The sequence below is a fragment of the Physeter macrocephalus genome, chromosome 4 (assembly GCF_002837175.3).
Source record: "Physeter macrocephalus isolate SW-GA chromosome 4, ASM283717v5, whole genome shotgun sequence".
Classification (NCBI taxonomy): Eukaryota; Metazoa; Chordata; class Mammalia; order Artiodactyla; family Physeteridae; genus Physeter; species Physeter macrocephalus.
Genome location: NC_041217.1, coordinates 108,768,610 through 108,784,677, shown reverse-complemented (window position 1 = coordinate 108,784,677; position 16,068 = coordinate 108,768,610). Strand labels below are relative to the sequence as shown.

Sequence of the window (16,068 nt, the reverse complement as noted above, 5' to 3'; positions counted from 1 at the left end):
GCAGAAATTGAGACACAGATGTAGAGAACACACGTATGGACACCAAGGGGGGAAAGTGGCGGGGGGTGGGTTGTAAAAAAAAAAAAAGAAAGAAAGAATTCTTTTTTACACTTCAAAAAGTTAAACATAGTCCAGAATAGGAAAATCTACAGAGACAGAGAGTAAATTAGTGGTTGCCAGAGGGTAGGCGAAGGGGAGAATGGGGAATGACTGGTAGTGGGTACAGGGTTTGTTTTTGGCACGATGAAAATGTTCTGGAATTAGACAGTCGTTACGATTGCACAACTTTTTGAATGTACTATAAACCACTAAATTGTACACTTTAAACGTGAATTTTATGGTATGTGCATTACATCTCAATGAACCCATTATTTTAGAAAACAAAAATAACAACAACAACAACAAAAATAACCATAACTAGAATAATTTGTTATTGGATAAAGAATATAAAAAGATTAAACTGTAACATCAATAACCTAAAATGTGAGGGGGGAGAAAGAAGTAAACACATAAAGTTTCTGTATGATATCAAAGTTAAGTTTTATCTGCTTAAACTATGATGTTAGAATTGTAATCTATTTTATGTGAGCCGCAAAGGAAAAACATGTAGTAGATACACAAGATTATGATAAAGAATTCAAGGCACACTGCTACAAAAGTCCAAAAATCACAAAGGAAAAGGGCAAGTGAGGAAGCAATGAAGTAAGAGTCTGTAAAAGAATCAGCAAACAATGAGCACAATGGGAATAGGAAGTCCTTACTTATCAATAATTACTTTAATTGTAAATGGATTAACTTATCCAATCAAAAGACAGAATGACTGAAAGGATTTAAAAAAAGAGACCCAGCTATGTGCTTCCTACAAGAGACTCACTTAAGCTTTAAGGACACACAAACACTGAGAGAGAAGGGATGAGGAAAGATATTTCAGGCAAATGGTAACCAAAAGAAAGCAGGGATAGCTATACTTATATCAGATAAAATAGATTTTAAGCTGAAAACAGTCACAAGAGACAAGGAAGGTCATTAATAATGATAAATGGGTCAATTAATTGTAATATATAATAATTATAAATATTTATGTGCCAAACATTGGAGTATCTAAATATATAAAGTAAATACTAACAGAAATAAAAGGAGAAATAAGCAGCAATACTATCTTGTTTGGGGACTTTAATATCCTACTCTCTAAAATGGCTACATCTACCAGACAGAAAATTAATAAGGAAACAAGATTTGAACAACACTACAGGCCAAATAGATGTAATGGACATATAAAGAACATTCCATCCAACAGTAGCAGAATACACATTCTTCTCAAAAAATGTAAAAATGTTCACATGGAACATTTTTGTAGATAGATCATATGTAAGGCCACAATACAAGTCTCTATAAATACAGTTAGATAGAAATTATATCAAGTATCTTCCAGCCACAATGGTATGAAACTAGAAATCAACAACAGGAGAGAAAAGTTGTAAAACTCACAAATACATGGAAATTAAAAAATATTCCTCAGACCTTGAAGCCCTAGGTGTCCCAGTGGTTTTAGCATGATGAGCTCAATCGGCACTGGGTATGACCTGTCAGCCTCTACATTGTCTCCTGATGGAAGAGTTTTTCAAGTTGAGTATGCTATGAAGCCTGTGGAAAATAGTAGTACAGCTATTGGAATCAGATATAAAGATGGCGTTGTCTTTGGGGTAGAAAAATTATTCCTTTCTAAATTTTAGGAAGAAGGTGCTAACAAACGACTTTTTAATGTTGATCGGCATGTTGGAATGGCAGTAGCAGGTTTGTTGGCAGATGCTCATTCTTTAGCAGACATTGCAAGAGAAGAGGCTTCCAACTTTAGATCTAACTTTGGATATAACATTCCACTAAAGCATCTTGCAGACAGTGGCCATGTATGTACATGCCTATACACTCTACAGTGCTGTTAGACCTTTGGGCTGCAGTTTCATGTTAAGGTCTTACAGTGTGAATGATGGTGCACAACTTCCACTGTTTACCATTTTTAAAAACCAACTCTTATTAATTTTTTCTATTGTTTTCCTATCCTCTATTTCTCTTATTCCTGCTCTAATCTTTATCACTTCCTTCTTGCTAACTTTGGCCTTATTTTGTTCTTCTTCTTCCACTTCCTTGAAGAGTAAAGTTAGGTTACTTATTTGAGGTCTTTCCCTTTTCTAATGTGGAATTTATCACTATAAACTTCCCTTTTAGAACTATTTTTGCAGCTGTATTTACAATAGCCAGGACATGGAAGCAACCTAAGTGTCCATCGACAAATGAATGGATAAAGAAGATGTGGCACATATATACAATGGAATATTACTCAGCCATAAAAGGAAATGAAATTGAGTTATTTGAAGTGAGGTGGATGGACCTAGAGTCTGTCATACAGACCTACAAAAACCCAGTCATATTTCCATACACTAACAACAAATTATCTGAAAAAGAAATAAAGAAAATAATCCCATTTACAGTAGCATCAAAAACAATAAAATACTTAGAATAAATATAACCCAGGAGGTAAAATATCTATACACTGAAGACTAGAAGACACTGATGAAAGAAACTGAAGAAAATACAAATAAATGGAAAAATATCTCATTTTCACATATTGTTAAAATGTCCATACTATCCAAAGCAATCTACAGATTCAGAATAATCCCTATCAAGATTCCAGGCACTTTTTTTTTTAATCAAAATAGAAAAAAGCAATTCTAAAATTTTCATGGAACCATAAAAGACACCGAATAGCTAAAACAATCTTGAGAAAGAAGAACAAGGCTGGAGGCATCACACTTCCTAATTTCAGACTATATCAATACAAAACTATATTAACCAAAACAGTATGGTACCAGCATTAAAACAGATATATAGACCAAAAGAAGAGAATCAAGAGCCCAGAAATAAACCCATGCATATAAGGTCAACTAATATTTGAAAAAATGTGATCATATACACACACATATATATGTTCTCTATGTATACAATGTAATATTATTCAGTCATAAAAAGAAGGAAATTCTGCTATTTGAAACAACATGGATAGACCTTGAAAGCATTATGCTTGTGCAATAAGTCAGAGAAAGACAAATACTGTATGATCTCATGAATATGTATTACCTAAAGAAACTCATAAGAACTCATAGAAACAGAGTTGTTTGGTGTTGCCAGGGGTGAAGAGATGGGAAGAATAGGTGAAGGTGGTCAAAGGGTACAAATTTCCAGTTATAAGATGAATAAGCTCTGGAGATCTAATGTACAGCATGGTGACTACAGTTAACAACACTGCATTGTGTACTTGAAAGATGCAGACAGTAACTCTTAAAAATTCTCACCACACACACAAAAAGGCAACTATGTGAGGTGATAGATGTGCTAACTAAACTTATTATGGTAATCATTTAGCAATATTTATACATAACAAATCAACAGGTCATGTACTGTAAACTTATATAACTTATATAATACATGTCAATTACATCACAATAAAGTGAGAAAAAAAATGAAGAAGTTCAATAGCATATGTGACACATGGGAAAAGTATCTTTTTTCCTTGGATGTTAGGAAGGCTGATAATCAGTCCCTGGTTTGTTCTTTACTCAAGCCATAGTTCCACACCTTCAAATACCAAATGGACACATAAGGGGGTCAAGAATGTGTGTGTATGGCTCACACTTGTGTGTGTGTGTGTGTGTGTGTGTGTGTGTAGAGGACTGAGTTCACTGAGTATTGAACCCAGCAGTACTCACCGGAGGACCCATTACACCTGGTCCACCCAGGGACCCTGTGGTCCCTGGTAAGCCTGTCTCTCCTTTTTCTCCATCCTCTCCAGGAAGTCCCCTTCTTCCTGGGTTCCCCTGTAACCCAGTAAAAATTTTTGAGAAAGGGAAAGTAGTAAAATAATTATGCCATGCAATAAGAGATTTTTGTTGGCACGTTAAAAATTACGTGTAATATTTGAAAGATTTCTCAAAAACATTTACCTTAATCATAATGTTAAAAGTATAATTTACCTTTACTCCATCTTTACCCTGGAGACCTTCTTCTCCAGCAGCTCCTGGTTCACCCTATTTGGTAGCAGAAACGTAAGATTTATTATTTCGCTAAATCATTTATCTAAATTTATTTTTTGCCCCTGGTATCTAGAGAAGTAGCAGGTTTATATACATTTATTCCTACTTCTACTTTATTTATAAGGAGTATATGAAAGTATAATGAACATGATTTAATTTGCCTGGAATAACTCTGAAGATGATTTAAAGAGTCATAGCACTGTAAATTCAAACACAAGATGGTCTCAGAATATTAATAACTTTTAGTTAATTAAAGGTAATATGTATTCACTTGGTAGCTTTGGATATTTAGACAGCTATACCTATGTTTCTTAGTTCAAAGACTGTAAATACTGAATTTCATAAACTTATAGTATCTTTTTCCCCTTTCTGGTGGCATTTGCTTTGCTTCGCCTGTCCTGTCCCATCCTGCTGTCTAAAGACCCCCTTTTTTTTTTATCCAATTGTATGGCAGGCGGACTCTCAACCACTGTGCCACCAGGGAAGCCCAAAATTATAGTATCTTGCTTTTCTTAATTTACATGGATTAATACAACTTAATTCAGTTAAAATCAGTGTACCAGATTTTTAGGGTCTGTATTATCTCCCTTACAGAGAAGAGGTGACTATCAAGGCCCTGGTATATTTGGAAGTTGTCTTCTAGACACACAACTTGTAGAAATGTAGAGCCACAATTTATGAAGCTATTAAAGAAGTACTGGCTCTCTTGCCACCTGAACTATTTAAAAGTAAATTAATCAGTGCGTCTTCACAGTTGCTCATTGCTCCAACTGCTGACACTTCCATTATCCTGACCTCATACTTCCCACCCCCCTGAAAAAAAAGGGAAAATGAACAAGAAAGAAATCGAATTCAAAATACATCTCCCAACTTTACCTTTTAGTAAACAAATGTCTTAAAATTATCTTGGTCCCTGTTATCTTGGAAAAAACTTAACCACAGCTTAAATTAACCACTGTCTATATTAGAATAACTTCTGTAAGCTATCTCATCACAATTATCTACAGTTATTTCTTTGAATCTTGTTAACTTTGCATGACTCTAGTTTTTTGTTGTTGTTTTTCTAAACACAAATTAGATTTCAATGTCTGTCTGTCTTGTTAGGTCCGGAAATAGCATGAGAGTTGATCACTAGTATTTGTGAATTTCTTCTTCATGCTAACATTAGTGACGATCACAGTGACTCCACACATTTGGCAAGGATTCTGCTGAGTACATCTGATTCTGAGGAAAAGGATGTGTGTAGTTAGGACTCTCAATGCTACTAAATTACAATGCAGCTTTTGAAATTATGAAATAAAGACAAACATTTTCTATAATGCACCAGTAGAGTTTACTATACAATCTTTGAAGTATTTAGGCTGAGTTTTGAGTCTCTAAAATAGGAGGGCCAGTGCATTAAAATGGTTTCTAGTAGGCACGTACCCGTAACCCTGGTTCCCCAGCCACTCCAACACTGCCTGCAGGTCCAACATCTCCCTGAAGAAACAAAGGGAAAGATTAAACTCTTTTCTACTAAAACTGCATGTCTAATAGTTATGGAGGGTATATCATGAAGACAGGGGTTCCAAAACACTATTTTTTCCTTTTCTTCAGATTAACTTATTTATAATATTTTGCTTTTTCATTTTTATTCCCTCCCATATATAGCTGTATATATATGTGTGTGTATAGATATACACACACATACTTATCTGCATATATAGAGAGACAAATAATATTTTTTTCTGAGTAATATTTTATTCTGGCTCATTTGAGAACACTTTCCATTTTTATCTGCTGTCCTTTACCTGCTTCCACGATGGTGGCTGTTTGCCAAAATATTGCAAACATCGGGGAGTCAATGGTGAAAGTTTAGAGACCTTCTCCTTTACTATTTAGGAAGGTTACCTTTGCACCTGGCTCTCCTTGAAGACCAGATTCTCCCTCAATACCTGAAGGTCCCTAGAATAGAATGATTCGACACATTGTTTGTACACATTCCTTCACCAACATAAAGGCAATAACAACCTCATAAGAAGATGGAAGTAATTTTCAGCCCAAGAATGGGATATCTATGTCCAGGAAAGGATTTTTGCTCCTCCTTTATAAATTTCATGGTGTAAGACCAGATAATTTCTGGGACCGTTTAACAGTTCAAATGCTAAAACAACACCACCAGAAATCAGGACTGCTTAAACCAGTTTCTTCTAATCCTTCCTCTCGTCCTTTAATCTTTGGTCAAGACAAACTACTTCCCATTTCCTCTTCTAATTTTCTACCCTCATACCCTTACTATTCTCTGTGTTTTTCACTTTCTATTCTTCCCATCTATTTATGTTGATCCCTCTTGGAATACACTTCTTGAAAACAATTCCATTTTCTTTATTGGTTTTATAAAATATATCACACAAAGAAGATATGAATTATATATATACATATATATGGCATTTTTTCCCCACGCCCCTTTCATGGGTGGGTCCAGTTGGGAAGATTTTGGTTGAAGCTTTTATCTTGAAAACATATAACTTCTTGCAACCTCTGGCTATTTATAAGCTTCGAGCTCCTATAATTGCTGTTGTATTGTTTTGTTTTTTTTTTCTCTTGGAGACATTTATCTTGTTTTTGAGAATACTATGCCTGCCTCTCCCTTCTCTACTTCCTCACTCTCTTCACTTACTCTATGTGTGTGTATGTATATATGTGTACTTATACACACACAATTATAAATACATACATATGCATTCTATAATCCCCATGTTTTCAGAGTAGAGGGGTAGTTTAAAGCCATTAACCTATGATACTATCTTGACCAGAAGTTTCCTGTTTGTTTTCTGTCTTCCAGGGATTCCTCAATAGTTCTGATCCATCGGTGATAACCTTCCTAATAATTATTAGAGATTAAAATATCTCTTATGTTGTTACAGTATTTTAGATGAGAAGTTCAATTTTCCATTTTGACTCAGCTTCCACAATCCAGACTCGCTTTGCTTTTTCCAAAATAAAAGCTATACAGGCACAATAGTACAGACGGACTTATAATGAAAAGCCCCAGCCCCATTCCTCAGAGGCAACTACTTTATAAAACAATTCATTTTTAGTTCTCCTAATGGTTATTTCTATAACCAAGAAATCTACCTCTAATTCTTGATGTATTACCTTGCTAAAAGTTTAGTTCCCTTAAAACTCCCTCCATTTTACCATCATTTCACCGATTTTAAAATAGTTATATTATTTAAAATTTTCTGTTGGTTACCTTTGTGACTTTACTGTTATAAGGGGCAGTGTATCACAGTACTTAAGAGGAAGGACTATGAAGTGAGACTGCCTGAGTTTCTGCTCTGCCTCAGAAATTATAGAATTTAATATCCTAACTTAAGGTTAAAATTCTCTCTCAAGAGAGAATTCCAACTCTCTCAGGACTTCTTCCACACATCAAAATTGCTTTTAATCTCCTAGACCTCGTCTATTCCCCAGTTTCACCCAATCTGTCAGCTCCTCTTGGCTTCTTTTATTCTTAGGCTAAATCCAATAGTTGATCTTCTGATCTCTGTGGTACCTCTTTTCTTATGCCAATCTTGGATTAGCGCTTTAAATTGCCTTCTCCATTTCTGTTTCCAGTTGAACATCAATGGAAAAATTACACTCTTGTGCAAAGTGGCTTCATTACATATTGAGAGGCATAGTGACTAAGAGAATGGGTTGCAGAGAAAGACTGCCTAAATTTAAATGTGGGCTCTACCACTACTACCAGCTATTGCTCTTGAACAAGTTGCTTAACCATTTCATGTCTTAGTTTCCTCATCTGTAGAATGAGGATAATTGCATTACCTCACAGGGTATTGTGAGAATTCATTAATATGGTAAATTACGTAAATACTGCTAGGAACATAGAAAGTTCTCTGACGTTGTTACCTATTATTAACATCATTATTATTAATATAACGTAAATTCAAAGTCTCCTACTTCAGTTTTACTTTTACTAAGGTATATCTGCTTTTACATGTCTTTAGTCATTTCCCTCTTCCATTATCCTCAACCACTATTCTAAACCAGAATATTTTCCTCAATAGAAAATATGCTCAACCCCTATCCTTATCACGACAGATTCTTCTCTCCTACCCTGTTAAAAAAAAAAATTTCAAGTTATGAGGTATGACTTTCCTCTGCTTTTTTTAGACTCAGAGGATGGATGTGGCATAGTATAGGTTTTCAGCATTGGCTTTTGAATCAGATGTGAATTCAAAGCCAAGGTCTGCTACCTGTTAACCATTTACCTTGGGCAGAGTAGCAGATTATGACTAACATTCTTCTTTTCTTGTCTCAGGAAAAGATATTGCCATCCATCCTGTTGAAATCTGGAAATAATTTTTGACTTCTCTTTCCCCTTTACTTTCCATATCCCACAAATATGCAGGTTCTCCAGAATTTATGTAACAAACATTTCTCAAATACATCCCCTTCTTACTTATGCTGACTACTTTAGTTCGGACCTCCATTGTTTCTTAACTAGTTGAATGCAACAGCGTTTTAGAAGGTATGTATGTCTGCACTCTTGTCTTCTCAAATACATCTTCCTTGAGGCTGCTAAAATGATCTTCCAAAAATACAAATCTGACTTTATCACTGCCCTATGTCTACCTCACAATGACTTACTGTAGCCCGTAAGATGAAAAGTTCAAGCTTCTTAACAGAGTATATAAGATTTTTCATTTGATCTAACCATTTCTCTGTAATTTCATCTATCATCACATCTTGTTTTGACTTTAAGCATCAAAGAATCCATACTGCCTCATGTTTGCATGTTCCTACTCATACTACCCCTTTTTCTGGAATCGCCATATCCTTATTCCCTCTTTTCATATGGCTAACTCATACTCATTCCTTAAAACTCATTACCCTCCCCCCGCCTCAACGCAGACAAGTCTTCTTTTTCCCCTTATCCATGTAAGGTTACATACCCGTTGCTGTACTCTTATAATGCCCTGTGTCTCCATCACTGGGTCTAACAGATGGAAGTATGATGATCTTTTACATGATTATCTTCTGGAATAGATTATAAACTGCTAAAGGCGTCAGGGACCATATCTCAGCCACCCTTGGACTCCCAGTGGATACATAGTACACCGCAAGAAAGCATGGCATAATCGTGGAATTAGAGGAGGAGAAAAGTTCTACTGGAATGTGGTTGAACAGGTCTGCAGACATTAGACAATGCAGAGCATTATCATGTTAAGAAATTGGCATTTTATTGAAGGCTATGAGAGCCATTGAAAAATTTCAAGGACAAGAATGATATGGCAAAGGTAAACTGGCTGCAAGTAGCTAAGGAATAATGGTAGTTGGAGGAGACATGGAATTAGAGCAGAGGACTGGAGCACTGGCAATGGGGACGTAAAGGAAAGGATGGAGGTGAGACATTAGTGGGAGCTTATTCAAAGGGAAAAGATAGCTGACTGAACAGGATGAAGGAGGAAGAGGAGTCTAGGATGACTCTCAGTTTGGGGTTACTGGGCATAAGGGATATCTTTCAGTGAGATGAGAATAAAAAGAGGAATAACAGTGGGAAAGCGATGGGTTTGGTTTAGATATTTTGAATTTGAGATGTTTGTGGGATACCTAGGTGCATACATAAAAGACAACGGGAAATCAATAACTGGAGCCCCAAGGAGATAGGCATGAGTTAGAGCTATCAAGCTGAGAGCTATCAGAATAATATTGGTAATTAAAGTCTATGCGGTAATATGATTGTAAGCTGAGGAAGAGGAAGGACAGCTTCCCATCAAGACTGAGGCTAATCAGAAGGTAAAAAGCAGAATCAAGAGGGAGCAGTTTCACAGAAGCCAAGGGAGGAGAGAATTTATGCCTAATTTTTTAGGGCTAAAGTTAACAAACAAAAGAAATGAAGTAATTGGATTTTATAGTTATAACAAGTATGGTTTATTATTCTAAAATATATCTTGACTAAGAGTCACTTTTCAATATTCTTCTATAATGGAATGAAGGGTTATCAAAGTTAACTCTAAATCAGTGAAGGGAAAGTTTTATTCACTTTTTGTTCTGTCATTTAAATGAACTGTTAAGGGAATTTTATATGCATAAAATTAGGTTCATACAACAGTTATCCCTGGTTTTAACAGAATTTTAGGTTTTGTTTCCTGAATATGAAACAAAACACTATAAAATTATTCTTCAAAATATATATACCTAAGATATCAACTTACCTTAAGAGGAGTCTTACAAAAAGTATTGAGTATTGATGAACTAACAAGAAAGAGCCCCAAGAAAAATTACCTCAGCACCCATTTCTCCAGGAGGTCCAACATCACCTTGCAGTCCTCGTGGTCCCTATATTAAAACAAAATTTAGGATGTGAGAATTAAAATGTACTCTATATTTCAATTAACATATGCATATAATTATATCATATGTAATATAACACATAATACATTTATCAATGTATTACTTTACTCTGTATAAACAAAATTAAATCTTTAGTTGATTCATCTTTTTTTTGTCACTAATATTAAGCTTTGTTTGGATTCAAAAGAAAAGGAAAGGAAAGAAAGGACGGTGCCTTTTATTCTTTCATTCCCCAATTCATGCATTCATTCAATAAACATTTATCTAACATCTAATAATTATGAAATATAGCACCAAGGGCTTTCAGAGTTATCTTATTTAATGGGTAGGACAATTATAGATCCACTTAATATTCCTGAAAAACATATGACAAACAAAACAGCATTTTTAAAGAAGCAAATATATGGTTTCCAATGAAATAAAAATATGCTTGAGTTTGCTTAATGTCATACTTTATCATAGTAGTGAGTCCAGTTGAACAATTCCTCTGTTTCATATGAATAAATGTAACAATGTTTACATGGCATAATCACTAAGGAGCAATAAAATGTATGCGGGACCTTTACGGAGATCTTTTCCCCTGTAATACTGAATAGTGTAATTATAAGTAAACAAACACTGAATAATTAGCTTATGGCCTAAACATTAAATTGCTAAACCTAAAGGATCCTAGTGTGTGAACCCATTTAACTGTCTAGAATTACTCTAGATAGATTAACACTTATTTAGAAACTACAATTTAATGCTATTTGCCCAGCCATCTAAAGAAGCTGTTTGAATTTTTTGGTCTTTCTGGAAAGACAGTATAAAGAAGGTGTTTTTTTTAAGATTCAGAATATAACAAGATAGTTAAAATTCTATGAGTTTGTACACCATCACAATTTTGTGAACACCTCACTTTTAAAAAAATGTGTTAATGGGGAAAAAATGTGGTATGGTTGGTTATCTTAAACTGTTTTTCTAAGTTGTTACATTAATGTCCATTTTAAAATATTTGAAAAGTATTGAAAGTACAAAAAACCCCAGATTAAGTAAATAATCCATAATCCTACCATACAGAGATGACACTAAATATACTTGCATATTTCCTTCTACTTCTTTTGTAGGAGCATACTTATAAATAACTATATCTGTTTTTTTTAATTAATTAATTTAATTTAATTTATTTTATTTTTGGCTGCGTTGGGTCTTTGTTGCTGCGCGCAGTCTTTTCTCTGGTGGTGGTGAGCAAGAGCCACTCTTCGTTGTGGTGCGCGGGCTTCTCATTGTGGTGGCTTCTCTTGCTGCAGAGCACGGGCTCCAGGCACACAGGCTCCAGGTGCACGGGCCTCAGCAGTCGTGGCTCGCGAGTTCTAGAGCGCAGGCTCAGTAGCTGCAGCGTACGGGCTCATTTGCTCCGCAGCATGTGGGATCCTCCTGGACCAGAGCTTGAACCCGCGTCCCCTGCATTGGCAGGCAGACTCCTAACCACTGTACCACCAGGGAAGCCCCTAACTATATCTGTTTTATGTTTAAGATTCTATTTGAAATATAAATATTTTACCATGTTACTGTAAATATTTCATAACAAAATTGTTCAATGGCTACATAATATTATATTCCATCTAACATTCTGCAGTACCATAATTTAATCATTTTCTTAATGCTAGACATTTATATTGTTTATAAGTCTTCTTTACAGTAAAATTTTGCTTTATAGAATTTATTATATGCATATTAGACTATAAGTGAATGTTAAAGTCTGTAACATCAGATGACACTGTCGAATAGTTAAGTATATGAATAACAGAATTATAAGGTTGGTATGTAAGCATCACATATGTTGTTCCTACTCAATAGCACAGCCATTAAAGGTATTAAGAGATCACTAATGTTTTTCAATTATGGCTTATTAAATATTATGTATAATATTTTAAAATTCATGGATTCTCTTCAGAATGTAGTTTTACCCTATTATAAACACACTGAGAGAAACATCTTTGTGCAGTAGTCTTTGTATGCATTCTGCATTTCCACCCCTGGAATAGAGTCTGAAATGTAGCGTTATTTGGTCATAAAGTGAAGTCAATTTCCAGAAAGGCTGCAATAATTAACGTTCCACAAACAATGTATAAAATTAGAATCTATTTCATTGAATTCATCCTAGCACAGAATATTATTTTTTTAATTCTTCATTAATTTGATGGACAATCTGGTATCTTAATATGTATATATGCTTGACTACCAGTGAGGTTGAATATTCTTTTTGTCATTTGTTTATCAGCTATCTGTAATATTCTACATGTTGACTGATCATGTCCTTTGCCCATGTATTTGGGGGGTCATTTAAAAAAATTTGTAGAGTTCTTTATGTGTTGCAGACATTAACTTTTTTCTGCCCTATTTTACTGCTAACATCTGCCCAGTTTGTGGTTTGTCATTTTATTTTAAAAACATAATGTTAAAGATAACTTTTAACCCCTAAATAATCTCACTGTAGAACACCTGGAAATACATAAAAGTAAAAATGACCCAAAATAACCACTTGACCCACTTAACATTTAATGTAGCTCCTTAAATCTTTTAGTATTTTTTAAAAAATCTGAATAGGAGAAGTTTAAAATTTGTATGTAGTTAAACCTGTCCAGTCTTTTTCTACCATATTTAAGTTTAAAACATCTATTCCCATTAAAAATTTTCACCTACTCTTTTGTTACTTATGGTTTTAAAATACTTATCTTTTTAAACCATTGTTGTGATGTACTGTGTGAGGTATCAAACAAACTCTTTTAACCAAATAGCAACACTTCCTACCTTTCACTTTATGCTCTAGTGAACGCAACTGATTAAAGTCCCCTGAAAATATCAGGCTGTTTCATGCCTCCATGTCTTTCCTCATACTGTTCCATTCACCTGGAGTGCTCTTTCTACCCTGTTTACCTGGTTACTAATTTATCCATTATTCAGACCAAGTGTCATTTCCTAAATCAAGTCTTCTGTGAAACCCAGCTTGGGCTAAGTGTATCTCCTTTGTGCTCATTCAGGACTGTAAATTAATCTCTATTTTAGCATTTATCCTAATATGTTGAAATGATTTTTTTTACCGTGTTACCTATATCTCTAATAACTGTAAACTCTTCATGGCTTAACAATAAGCCCCTTAGAATCCAGCACAGTCCTTAATATATAGTAGGCACTCAACAAACATTGGTTGAACTGATTAGAAAGGGTGATGCAATTATTCTAGCATCACTTTTTTTTTTTTTTTTTTTTTGTGGTACGCGGGCCTCTCACTGCTGTGGCCTCTCCCATTGCGGAGCACAGGCTCAGCGGCCGTGGCTCACGGGCCCAGACGCTCCGCGGCATGCGGGATCTTCCCGGACCGGGGCAGGAACCCGCGTCCCCTGCATCGGCAGGCGGACTCTCAACCACTGCGCCTCCAGGGAAGCCCCTCTAGCATCATTTTTAATTCTTATCTTCCCTCCTGATGTGTAATGTTGTCCCTATCAATATTAAGTTCTTTTATATTCTTGGTTATTGAAAAACTACCTTTTTTTGTCCCACGTCTGTAAATCTAGATGGATCAATGTCGCAGGAATTGATTATTCTGTCTTTATTATTTCTTTTAATATCTAGTAGCAGTAGTCTTCCTCTTCTTAAAATATTAAGCTGTTTCACCTGCTCATTCTTATAAGCTATACTGAGAATAATTAAATCCCATACCTAATTTATAATGGGTAATGAGAATTTTGAATGGGATTGGATTATAACTAATTCATTAATCTAAAAAATAATCAGTCTTCTGTTTAGATGATAAATTGCCTTTCTGCTTAAGTCAGTTTCTAGGTCTCAGTAAATTTTCAAAATTTTCTTCATAAGTGTCCCATCTAATTCTCACTAAGGTTATTCTTAATTATTATGTTCTGTTTCTATCTTGAGTGGGATCTTTTTCCTATTATATTTTCTGCTAATTACTTGTATGTAGGGAAACTGATTTTTAAAAACTGTTTATTATATGTATTGCTGTTATATTACTATCAGTAGTTGAAAAAATAGAATTGTCTTTGGGTTTTATAAGTCTTTTGGGTTATTATGTTCTATCTTGAGTGGGATCTTTTTCCTATTATATTTTCTGCTAATTACTTGTATGTAGGGAAACTGATTTTTAAAAACTGTTTATTATATGTATTGCTGTTATATTACTATCAGTAGTTGAAAAAATAGAATTGTCTTTGGGTTTTATAAGTCTTTTGGGTTTGTTTATATTTTCTCTAAATAACAATGCTTTCATTTCCTTATATGATGATTTGTGCATCATATCCCACTACAGTAGCTAAAACTTTTAAAATAATGTTAGATGATATAGTGACAGTTGGTAATCTTATCTTGTGGTTCCTCAGCATATATCAGTGTTTCAGTGTTTCCTAGCAGGTTGGACACAGACACAAGATAGATACACTACCATATTACAGAATTATGCTTGACTTTACTAGAATATTTTGTTTTAGTTAACAGACTTTATTTCTTAAAGAAGTTTTAGGTTTACAGAAAAATTGAACAGAAAGTACAGAGAGTTCCTATATATTACCCCTGCCCAGTTTCCCCTACTATTAACATCTTACATTGGTATGGTAGATTTGTTGCAATTGATGAACCAATAATGACACTTTATTACTAACTAAAGTCCATAGTTTACCCTAGGGTTCACTCTGTGTTGTACAGTTCTGAGTTTTGAGAAATGTATAATACCATGTATCCACTTTTACAGTATCATACAAAATAGTTTCACTGCCCTAAAATTCACCTGTCCTCCACTGATTCATCCTTTGTCCCCTTCCCCCAATCCCTGGCAAGCACTGTTCTTTACTGTCTCTATAGTTTTGCCTTTTCCAGAATGTCACATAGTTGGAATCATATGGTATTTAGATTTTTCAGATTGGCTTTGTTTTCATTTAGCGGGATGTATTTAAAGGTCACTCTATGTCTTTTTGTGGCCTAATAGCTCATTTCTCTTTATTGCTGAATAATAGTCCACTGTATGGATGTACCACAGTTTGTTTATCCATTTAACTTTTGAAGGACATTATTGGTTGCTTCCAATTTTTAGCAGCTATGAATAAAGCTGCTATAAACATTCATGTGCAGGTTTTGTGTAGACATAAGATTTACACTCATTTCTAAACACCAAGGAGCATGACTGCTGAATCACATGGTAAGAGTATGTTTAGCTTTGTAAGAAACTGCCAAACTGTGTTCCAAAGCTGCTTTCCACCAACAATGAATGAGAACTCTTGTTGCTCCACATCTCTGCTAGCATTTGGTATTGTCAGTGTTTTGGATTTTAGCCATTACTACAGGTGTGTAATGGAATGTCATTGTCGTTTTAGTTTGCAATTCTCTAATGACATACGATGTGAATATCTTAATATGCTTCTTTGCCACCTGTACGTCTTATTTGGCATGGTGTCTTCAAATCTTTCACCCACTTTTTAAATGGATTGTTTCTCTTATCGTTGACTTTTAAGAGTTCTTTCTATATTCTGGATACAAGTCCTTTAACAGATATGTATTTTGCAATTATTTTCTCCCAGTAATGGCATGTCTTCATTCTCTGAACATGTCATGGAGCAGAAGTTTTTTAATTTTAATGAAGTCCAAC

General features: G+C 34.7%; 1 protein-coding gene and 1 long non-coding RNA gene across 2 annotated transcripts in view; one reads left to right on the top strand and one right to left on the bottom strand.

Annotated features, from left to right (window-relative positions):
* COL24A1 (collagen type XXIV alpha 1 chain) overlaps positions 1-16,068 on the bottom strand; it is a 423,812-nt gene that overhangs the window by 116,645 nt on the left and 291,099 nt on the right. The window contains exons 33-37 of the mRNA XM_024119550.3: positions 10,362-10,415; positions 5,979-6,032; positions 5,514-5,567; positions 4,029-4,082; positions 3,765-3,872 (exon numbers count right to left, since the gene is read on the bottom strand). Coding sequence (XP_023975318.1) covers positions 3,765-3,872; positions 4,029-4,082; positions 5,514-5,567; positions 5,979-6,032; positions 10,362-10,415 — 324 coding nt within the window. The remainder of the gene's footprint in view (positions 1-3,764; positions 3,873-4,028; positions 4,083-5,513; positions 5,568-5,978; positions 6,033-10,361; positions 10,416-16,068) is intronic.
* Positions 1-16,068, top strand: part of LOC112063831 (uncharacterized) — a 193,665-nt gene that overhangs the window by 165,651 nt on the left and 11,946 nt on the right. The gene's annotated exons all lie outside the window — the stretch shown is intronic.